Genomic DNA, 10,826 nt, shown 5'->3' with positions numbered 1-10,826 from the left:
TTTACCCATGAGCCCCTTGAAATCACATCAAGACTCCACCCACTACAGTAGCGGCCATTTTGAGAAGTACAGTTAGTTCATAACTCCTGCTAAAGTTGCGAGATTGACAGATGATCTGTAGAGCGATTTGAACAGAAACGACTGAACAGGTTTCGTTTATTTTCAAGAGTCGTCTGTTCGTTCGCTGTAGTCGAGGCATTTTGCATTTCCGAGGCCATTTGATATTTGTCATAAAATGTTAAATCTTCTAAATGTCTGGACATATCGGCACAAAATTTGGTACGGCCCATCGACAGCGTGTCCTGAAGGCCCCTGAGGAGTTTGAGCGCAGCGCCCCCTAGTGTTCCAGAGATTTTAGAAAAAAAATAATTTTGTTTTTCCACCGTTTTGATTTGAATGAAAAACGTTTTTCTTTGCCTTGAGATTAATTTCTATTTAATCTGTTTCTTAGACCCGCTGTGTAAAGAACAGACACGTTCGACTCACACACCGATGGTTTCCAGTGTTTTATTTCACAGTATTATTGGTCTTAGACTAAGAAGAGATGATAGCGGTTCAGCATTAAAGACTCGAGTCCAGCATCTGCGATTATTCTACAGCGATACACACACACACTCTCAGAGTTCTACAAACGTAAGAAAATACACATCTTCACGGAGTCTGTTAGCGCACGCTACTGCTAACAGTGGGAATGTGTGAGTCAGGGTTCTCCGGCTACGATCCGCGCGCGGCAGCTCTCGCGCAGCTTCGACACGCTGGACTTGGAGAGGCTCCCGGGATCCAGGAAGATCGCCTGGAAAACAGAGAACTTGTTCAGTCACATGACCTTCATCAGTACGTAAACGGACTGTAAGCTGCTCTTGTGAAGAGCGCTAGAATAAGTGTTTCGGTGTCCCGGAGAGATGTGTGCGGCGCGGGAGCTTCACCTGCATGAAGGCGTGGCAGTCGTGGACGAAGGCGCCGCTGGTGATGCGCTTGAAGCGCTCGCAGACGTCGGGCAGGTTCTGGGCCTGCAGGATCAGGTCCTCGTGCCGGCGGATCAGAGTCAGAGCCACGCGGAACAGGATCTTCGAGCCCTCGTAGAACAGACAGTCCCAGATCCGGAGCACCGTCTGACGGGGCAGAAGCAGAGGGTCAGTGCGGAGCCACCGGGTCACATGATCGCCGGGTCACATGATCACGCTCCCGTACCTCCACGGGCAGGACGTCGATGAACAGGCAGATGAACCAGCGCGAGACCACCAGAGACCACATGACCCCGTGATCCTGCATGAGCCGCCAGACCGCCGGGACCTTGAGCCGCACCAGCTCTCCCAGAACCTCCTGATCCGCCTTCAGACCCAGCATAGCCGGACCGTAGTAATCTGAGGGTGAGGAACACCGTCAAACACACACACACTCAAACACACACACACTCACACACACACACACACACACCTCCTGATCCGCCTTCAGACCCAGCATAGCCGGACCGTAGTAATCTGAGGGTGAGGAACACTGTCACACACACACACACACACTCACACACACACACACACACACACACACACTCACACACACCTCCTGATCCGCCTTCAGACCCAGCATAGCCGGACCGTAGTAATCTGAGGGTGAGGAACACCGTCACACACACACACTCACACACACACACACACACTTTCACACTCACACACACACACACACACACACCTGGCAGGATTCTGCCCAGTAGCGCCTCCATCAGCCAGAAGGACGTCTCCTCGTCTTTACTGATGATGATCAGATATCCTGCGATGAAGTTCATTCCCTGCAGGAGGACGAGTGTGAGAAACACACACACACACACACACAACCAAATTTAATTATTTACTGAAGAGATTTTTTAAAACAAAACATTTAATTATATTACAAGTAACTAACTGAACAAAAACTAACATCACAAAGTTTTAATGATATCAGAAATAATTAAACTTAAAAACAAAAGTTGTAATATTAAAGATAATTAAAACTGGCTTAATTATTGAACTTAAACTTAATTAAAATGCCACAAAAAAAAATTTCACTGCATTAGAAGAAATAATTAAAGCTTGAAGCTAAAAACAAAACATTTAATGTTAAAATAATTAAAATGCTAAAAGCAAAATATGTTTAACTATATTAGAAATAAACTATTTTAAAATATATTAAAGATAATTAAAACTGAATTAAAGTGCACAATTATTTAATTATATTAGAAACAAGTCAAACTTAATGCTAAACAGACAAAAAAATTATTATATTAAAATCAATTTGTAAAATGAAAATGCTCAATGTAACGTCCAGAATCAGAGGAAGAGCTCGAACGCCCAGTGTGTGTCTGTCCTGCCTCTCCTCGGCACACACTCGTTTGCATTGGAAATATTTAGCAAACTTTGCATTGATTACACAAACTGAAGCGCCGAGACACGAGATCCACGTATCCCAGCATGCATCAGGAGAGCCGTTACAGGAGATTCTCCTGAACTCAGCTTGATCATGCTGTCCGTACGCCTGTGTGTGTGTGTGTGTGTGTGTGTGTGAGAGAGAGTACCTGACAGTATCCCACAGCTTTATTATGGTGTCCGTACGCCACCAGCACGTTATACAGCGCCGACTGCAGACACGGATCCGCCGACCGACGGAAGTACACGTTATCTGGGAAGGTTCTGTGCAGATCTACACACACACACACACACAGTCCATGCAGATGACGTTGCTGAACATGTAAAATTAGGACGGTGTCCACAACATTTCCTGTCATTAGAATGTGTGTGCGTGAGTGTGAGTGTGTGTGAGTGTGTATGTGTGTGTGTGTGTGTGTGTCTGACCGGTGCGGATGCTCTCCTGTAGTTTGGGGTCGTGTTGTTGGTCCAGTAGTGACTGATAATACCCAGGGTTCCTCTCCATCTTCTCCCGAGCTCCACTCGACTCCATCCACACCAGCGGCCGGTGCTCGTTGGGGACGCCTTTCCGTACGAACCGCTTCACTGCGTCACACACACACACACACACAGAACCACCGTCAGAACACACACACACAGTTTTAGAGAGCTCTAATGATGGTGATGATGTCACACACACCCTTCAGGTTGCGGTCCACGCGCCGCTTCCCCTGCAGGAGTTTGGACCACTTGATGGACCTTCGGGTGAGGACGGCCAGATACTCGGACATCAGCTCCTCGTACGACTCGTAGTCGAAGTCATCGGAGCGCTCGAAGCCGTACGGATCCACACTGCAACACAGGCCAACACGTGATCTCATGACTCAGGTGTGTGTGCAGGTGAGGAGATCATGTGACACGTGACGCACTACCGAGGGTTAACTGGGTAAACAGAGTCCAGGGCGGACACTGAAACACAAACGAGCTTCACAATCTCAGACACACAAAGACCTGCGTAACATAGGACACTCCTGGGAAAGCTGACACCTGTGTGTGTGTGTGTGTGTGTGTGTGTGTGTGTGTGTGTGTGTATGTGTATTTCACATTTAATTCTAAAATTTTAAACTGTTTATTGCTGTTTCTTTGTAATTGTTTGTGACATTTATTAGCAATGTGAAAATCATGGAAAGCCAAAATTCATGCTTTGGTAAATCTTAATAATGGCATATAAAGTCAAATTACCCAAAACATGAATTTTCTCCTATTGGGATGGAAATGGGCTTTCATAAAAAATAGTTTCCGGACCAAATTATTTTGAGTGTCTGATAATGTAGTGTGCAGTATAGTAAAGTATATAGTGTGCAGTGTAGTACATAGTGTGTAGTGTGCAGTGTAGTGTAGTATATAGTGTGTAGTGAGCAGTATAGTGTAGTATATAGTGTGTAGTGAGCAGTATAGTGTAGTATATAGTGTGTAGTGAGCAGTATAGTGTAGTATATAGTGTGTAGTGAGCAGTATAGTGTAGTATATAGTGTGTAGTGTGCAGTGTAGTGTAGTATATAGTGTGTAGTGAGCAGTATAGTGTAGTATATAGTGTGTAGTGAGCAGTATAGTGTAGTATATAGTGTGTAGTGAGCAGTATAGTGTAGTATATAGTGTGTAGTGAGCAGTATAGTGTAGTATATAGTGTGTAGTGAGCAGTATAGTGTAGTATATAGTGTGTAGTGAGCAGTATAGTGTGTAGTGAGCAGTATAGTGTAGTATATAGTGTGTAGTGAGCAGTATAGTGTAGTATATAGTGTGTAGTGAGCAGTATAGTGTAGTATATAGTGTGTAGTGAGCAGTATAGTGTGTAGTGAGCAGTATAGTGTAGTATATAGTGTGTAGTGAGCAGTATAGTGTAGTATATAGTGTGTAGTGAGCAGTATAGTGTGTAGTGAGCAGTACCTGGCCGCTCGCTCTCTGGCGCTGCTCGGCACGTTAATGCGCAGCTGCGGCTGATTGGAGCTCCGCGTCCCGTTGCGCGTCTCCATGATCAGTGATCGGTGATCCTCAGACTCAGAGCTCCGGGACACCGGGACTCCGGGACTCCATTTACAGCAGATCCGCGGCGCTCATGGACACGGCTGATTCCCTTCGCTCGAGACGCGGACGACTCTCTCCCGCTCGTCACGCAAGCCAAACTTTTCCCACGCCACAGTAATGGCTCCTTCTCTTCTCCCGCGGGATCGGATCAACCTGTCGCCGGCCGGCAATAACAGCCGCGCGGAGCAACAACACTCCAACTTTATCAGAGCACTCTTGTTGTAGTTGCTGTTTTAAATGCGCGTTTTTTCGCCGGGCGCGCGCATCATCCACGCCGAACACTTTGCCAAGCAACACGATTAATTTCTCCAGGGAGCTCAAGGGCGCACGTCAATCAGTCCTAGGGGCGGGACTATGCACTCAAACACCACGCCCCCGTCACGCAATCCTACTCACCCCCGTGCAGAGGGGGCGGGGCTATCTGCGCGACGGTCACGCCTCTTCGTCACGAAATGTTTTGAAGAAAATAATAGAGTGACTTAAACACTTGTGTGAGTTTATCTGTAACCAGCTAGAGGGAGAGAGCAGGTGACTGCCAGTTCACTGACAGAAAAGACCTCAGATGTATTACTGCAATCAGCTTTTATCTTTTAGACCCCAAAATATGATTATGATCACCAGATCCTTTATAAACACTGATAAATTAATAAAATAAATCTAAAATTGATTTATATTACGTTATGTCCAGTTAAATGTATTATTTATTTATAATATTCAAAATTATTAATATTTTTTTATTTAATTTAATCCAATTTATGAATGCATAACTAATCACTTTTATTAACTTTATTTATTTATTTATTTATTATATAATGTTATATAATTATTATATAATTTGTTATATAATGTAATTTATTAACCAACAAGTTTTACAGGTTTTGGACTCTTTAAGTCACACTTTAATCACACTGACATTGAAATAAACAAGCTTTTTGGAAAAATAACATGTATTAATAAGAAAAATCCTTATCCTACCCATCTCTGCCCCCTGATGCCTAACCCCACCCCTAATCTTACCTATCTCCGCCCCTGATCCCTAATCCAACCCATCTCCACCGCTGATCCCTAACCCCACCCCTAATCCTACCCAACTCCACCCCCTGATCCCTTATCCTACCCAACTCCGCCCCCTAATCCTACCCATCTCCACCCTTGATCCCTAACCTCACCCCTAATCGTACCCATCTCCGCCCCCTGATGCCTAATCCCACCCCTAATCCTACCCAACTCCAACCCCTAATCCTACCCAACCCCACCCGTAATCCTACCCAACCCCACCCCTAATCGTACCCATCTCCGCCCCCTGATCCCTAACCCTACCCCTCATCCTACCCAACTCCACCCCCTAATCCTACCCATCTCCGCCCCGTGATCCCTAACCCCACCCCTAATCCTACCCAACTCCAACCCCTAATCCTACCCAACCCCACCCGTAATCCTACCCAACCCCACCCCTAATCGTACCCATCTCCGCCCCCTGATCCCCAACCCCACCCGTAATCCTACCCAACCCCACCCCTAATACTACCCATCTCCGCCCCCTGATCCCTAACCCTACCCCTCATCCTACCCAACTCCACCCCCTAATCCTACCCATCTCCATCCCCTGATCCCTAACCCTACCCCTCATCCTACCCAACTCCACCCCCTAATCCTACCCATCTCCGCCCCGTGATCCCTAACTCCACCCCTAATCCTACCCATCTCCACCCCCCCGATCCCAAAACCCCACCACTTATCCTACCCAACTCCGCCCCCTGATCCCTAACCCCACCCCTTATCCTACCTTTCTCCACCCCTTAGACCTGGATCCGACTCCGCCCCCTGGATCTGGTGTGCTGCAGTGAGGTGCTACTGTGTGTTTCTGTGGTTTGATCAGGCTGATTGTGTCAGTGCTGTTTCTGTCCTGGTAAATCCTGCTGATCCGGGTCCAGTTGTGGCCGGTGAACTGAGTGGATTAACCACAGACATTTGATTATTCCTGGAACACAGACGCCCTGTTTCCGAAGGCTTGTTTGCTTTGAACTGACGGATGATTTACTGTGTTTTGAGATGTAAATCTGCTGTTATTGAAGTGCCAGTCTATTCTGGTGTGTATTAATGAGCACTTTCAGCATATGCAGCACCTTAACTAGTGGCCCAACTAATCCTGATCAGATTAACTGGAGCACATGCTGTGATCTGACGGAGGAGAGGAGCAGTGTTTGGTCACGTGACTCTCCTGTGGGCTGACGCATCTTTATTGTGGTTAGGGTGTGTCTGAGTTTATAGAGTTCACATGAAACACTGATATAAGAGACATAGAGAAGCTGATGTTGATCATGATTGAATATTTACTAAACTCCTTTTTAGCTCAACTCAGAAACCGCATCGGTGAATCTGAGGAACAATCTCACATGAACTGAAAAAACCCAGAACTTGCACAAACCAGAGTGTGTTTCTGTGTTTTGCATTGTTTAAAATAAACACAAGTGGATTTGCATGAGCTCACAGCCACTGTGTTTAGTGCATGAATTATATGGTTTGATGTGTGTACATGTAGACATAAACTAGAGCTGCGCGATTCTGGATAAATTCAGAAGCAAGATCTTTTAGTTTTAATACAAGATCATGATTCTCCCACTGAACAAACAAACAAACAAAATAATTAATGTTTTGCCGTAACTTACAGTAGCACCTCATTGCAGTACAAAATCCAGGGGGTGGAGTTGGATCCAGATCTAAGGGGTGGGGTTAGGGTTCAGGGGGCGGAGATATGTAAACACTCCCCTTGGAGTGAATGCTGTGTCGAAATTCAACGCTTGATCAACTAGGCAATCCGGATGGGAATTCACCCTCTGTTCAGACCACACCCCCTACAGTGGCTCCACCCCATGAAGGATGCTAACTCGCAGATCACCCGTTGGTATCTAGCCTTAAGTTTAAGGTGGTCCACAGACCGGGGGCGCAGATGGCTGCAGAAATGGGTGGCTCCCCGGCCTGAGTCAGGCGGTGGGGTCATGTGGCGAGGCGGGCCGGTTCAGCGAGGTCTGCAACGGGAGAGAGAGAGCCTGAGGACGAGCGATGTGTGTAAGTAGGTAAAGTGCATAATGACAAACCCCTGTGTGTCGTTGCAGTAACTGGCCTGGAGAGATCGGTGGCTGGGAGAGAGGATTCGTGGGTCCAGTCAAACAGTCCTCATGTTCGTCAAATATTATGGTAATGTTACTTTTGAAAGTTTTCTGAACGTAGTATTATCGTTTAAAAACATTAGATGAACATCCAAGTAAAATGTTTCAGAAAAAAACGTTTCTTGAACGATAAATAAATAATGCTTTGTATAAATAATGTGCTTTATTTGAGAACGTTCTATTAACGTTACTGGAAGAGCGTTTGTTCGTAGCTTAAAGAGAACCTTTCCAGAACATTATGACTATAAGCAACATGGAAAGTTTATTTTTTTTGGAATAATAAACACTCAAATGCATGTTGGAGTCTTCAGAAGTTGAAGGTGTCGGTGAAGCGGATGGTTTTCGGGATGTAGGAGCGTCTCACTGAAGGGTCGCAGTAGTTGACGCTCCTGTACTTTGCTGTTTCTCCTGTTGAAGGATGACATGCGTTCTCCTCATTTACTCCTGGGAGGGAAACCTGTCCGTCGGAAGCACCGACATCTGAGGAGAAACGAAGAACCTCGTCCTGTTCTCCATCAGGGCGTCGTGATGAGCTCAGGCTGACCGGGAGCGACTCGTCTTCCGGGAGAGTTTCAGTTGACAAACGTGTGTTTAAAGTGAGTCTTCGCTCTTCTGAACGCATTTCTGATCCAATTTCTGAACGCATTTCTGATCCAATTTCTGAACGCATTTCTGAAGGCTTTCCTGATCGCATTTCTGAACGCATTTCTGAAGACTCTCCTGATCGCATTTCTGAACGCATTTCTGAAGACTCTCCTGAACGCATTTCTGAACGCATTTCTGAACGCATTTCTGAACGCATTTCTGATCCAATTTCTGAACGCATTTCTGAAGGCTTTCCTGATCGCATTTCTGAACGCATTTCTGAAGACTCTCCTGAACGCATTTCTGAACGCATTTCTGAACGCATTTCTGAAGGCTCTCCTGAACGCATTTCTGAACGCATTTCTGAAGACTCTTCTAAACGCATTTCTAAAGGCTCTTCTGAACGCATTTCTGAACGCATTTCTGAAGACTCTTCTAAACGCATTTCTAAAGGCTCTTCTGAACACATTTCTGAACGCATTTCTGATCCAATTTCCGAACGCATTTCTGAAGGCTCTCCTGATCCAATTTCTGAACGCATTTCTGAAGACTCTTCTAAACGCTCTTCTGAACGCATTTCTGAACGCATTTCTGATCCAGTTTCTGAACGCATTTCTGAAGGCTCTCCTGATCCAATTTCTGAACGCATTTCTGAACGCATTTCTGAAGGCTCTCCTGATCCAATTTCTGAACGCATTTCTGAACGCATTTCTGAAGGCTCTCCTGATCCAATTTCTGAACGCATTTCTAAAGGCTCTTCTGAACGCATTTCTGAACGCATTACTGATCCAATTTCTGAACGCATTTCTGAACGCATTTCTGAAGACTCTTCTAAACGCTCTTCTGAACGCATTTCTGATACAATTTCTGAACGCATTTCTGAAGACTCTTCTAAACGCATTTCTAAACGCATTTCTGAAAGCCCTTCTGAACGTATTTCTGAACGCTGTCCTGAACGCATTTCTGATCCAATTTCTGAACGCTCTTCTTCTGAACGCTCTTCTTCTGAACGCTCTTCTTCTGAACGCTCTTCTTCTGAACGCTCTTCTTCTGAACGCTCTTCTTCTGAACGCTCTTCTTCTGATTGCTCTTCTTCTGAACGCTCCTGCTTGTCTTCTGAGGTTGAGACTTGCGGCAGATCTCCTCTCGGTTCCTGTAGGACCTGTGTGCTCGTTTCTAAAGTCTGTCCCAGAGGTTTCATCCAGCAAGACCAAACGTCAGTATTCAGGAGCCGTCTCTCACTCATCTCTGGGCTGAAGGCCTCACTCAGGTCCTGTGCTCCTGTTTGATGTCTGTGCTGCTTCAAGACATCGGGCGAATGATTTGATTTGCTGTTGCGTTTCTTAATCTTGTGTTTTGAATGGTTTAGCGTCTCGAATGCGCTGATGATGCTGCTTAACGTGTTTGTGTTTCGCGTGTGTGTTCGTTTCTTTATGTCCTTTTTCTCCACCGCTGCTGCAAATCTGTCCAGCACCTCCTGAACCCGGGACGCTTTCCTCTTCATCCCAGGTCTTAAACTGGCTTTCATCCCATTCACGTCGATAATCTGACGCTCTCTGATCTTCAGAGATCCCACTTCCCGTCTGCGGGAGACCAGCGGCTTCTGTTCGCTCTTCAGAAACCTGGAGCGCAGGAGCTGGAAGGAGGAGAGACGAGGACCGGCTCGCGCTGGAGGAGAAGCTGGAGGATCCCGGGTCTGGAAAAGCAGGAGATCCTCCAGGATCATCCTGACCTCCGGAAGCGTTGAGCGATCCAGAATCAGCCGCTTCACGGCTCGCCAGTCCAGCGCCGAGACGACGGAGGACGACCAGCCGTCTCTCTGAGATCTGTGGAGTAAAAGTGTGTTTCTGTGGAGCCACATATTTTAGTATCATCATCAGGTACCAGTTAAAAAGCTCACACACCTGTTCTGAACATTCACTACCATGAAAACGGTACTTTAAATCTGTGTTACAGCTCAACATTTCAGATTAACTTGGTTAGATGATGTACAGCTTTGATTTTCTAGCGGTTTTAATGGCCAAATTATTTTGTTGTTTAGTGTGTAAATGTTTACTTCAGTGCATTTGCTTTACATACAAAGTAAAAATTATAAGATACTAAGTCGTTATGAGATAAAAAGGCAAAATAATAAGATAACTTATAACAATGACAAAAAGTCGTACTCATGTAGTAAAAAAGTTACTGAATGCCAGTGTTAATGTCAAAAAAAGTCATAAATGTGTATAAAATATGAGTATAAAATATAATTATGACAAAAATATTTTTATGTCACAATAATTTTGACTTTTTTTATTGTGTCAATGTTAATGTCAGATAAAAAGACAAAATAAGTGAGACTTCGATAAATCATGATTGTGGCATTAAAAGTAGAAATCGTGAGATATTAAGTCATTGTGAGAAAATTATGCTGCAAAAAGTTGAAATTATGCCAAAAAATAATTATTATTAAAAAAAAAGTTTTTTCCATCATAATATGATTTTTTTTAATGTCGTGTGTTTTACATGAAACTACAAATATTTACACTTTTTTAAAAAAGAAATCCTTCATGAAGTACAGCACTTTAGGTTGTGAAAGTGAACCGGTGACATCATCAGCTAAAGGAAA

General features: G+C 44.9%; 2 protein-coding genes across 2 annotated transcripts; both read right to left on the bottom strand.

Annotated features, from left to right (window-relative positions):
* Positions 1-491: 491 nt before the first annotated feature.
* On the bottom strand, positions 492-4,761 carry grtp1a (growth hormone regulated TBC protein 1a). Its single transcript, XM_039647000.2, has 8 exons — positions 4,326-4,761; positions 3,079-3,230; positions 2,826-2,984; positions 2,549-2,673; positions 1,690-1,786; positions 1,192-1,364; positions 927-1,112; positions 492-793 (listed from the first exon to the last, which is right to left on the bottom strand). The coding sequence occupies exons 1-8, from the start codon at positions 4,409-4,411 to the stop codon at positions 701-703; spliced, it is 1,071 nt and encodes a 356-aa protein (XP_039502934.1). The 5' UTR covers positions 4,412-4,761; the 3' UTR covers positions 492-700.
* A 3,179-nt stretch (positions 4,762-7,940) lies between these two features.
* Positions 7,941-10,141, bottom strand: LOC148978787 (uncharacterized). Its single transcript, XM_089132832.1, has one exon. It carries the CDS (start codon positions 10,077-10,079, stop codon positions 7,941-7,943), a length of 2,139 nt encoding a protein of 712 aa, XP_088988958.1. The 5' UTR covers positions 10,080-10,141.
* Between the last annotated feature and the right edge of the window lie 685 nt (positions 10,142-10,826).

Source organism: Pimephales promelas, chromosome 6, assembly GCF_988280905.1.
Source record: "Pimephales promelas chromosome 6, fPimPro1.hap1.1, whole genome shotgun sequence".
Taxonomy (NCBI): domain Eukaryota; kingdom Metazoa; phylum Chordata; class Actinopteri; order Cypriniformes; family Leuciscidae; genus Pimephales; species Pimephales promelas.
Note: the sequence above shows the minus strand (reverse complement) of the source record. Positions and strands in the feature narration are given on the sequence as shown.

Excerpts from the sequence above, each read along its gene's own strand:
- grtp1a (XM_039647000.2), bottom strand. The coding sequence starts at position 4,411 with ATGGAGACGCGCAACGGGACGCGGAGCTCCAATCAGCCGCAGCTGCGC. Across the intron at positions 1,113-1,191 it reads TCGACGTCCTGCCCGTGGAG|ACGGTGCTCCGGATCTGGGA; the intron begins GTACGGGAGCGT and ends CTGCCCCGTCAG. Across the intron at positions 794-926 it reads ACTGCCACGCCTTCATGCAG|GCGATCTTCCTGGATCCCGG; the intron begins GTGAAGCTCCCG and ends TCTGTTTTCCAG.
- LOC148978787 (XM_089132832.1), bottom strand. The coding sequence starts at position 10,079 with ATGTGGCTCCACAGAAACACACTTTTACTCCACAGATCTCAGAGAGAC.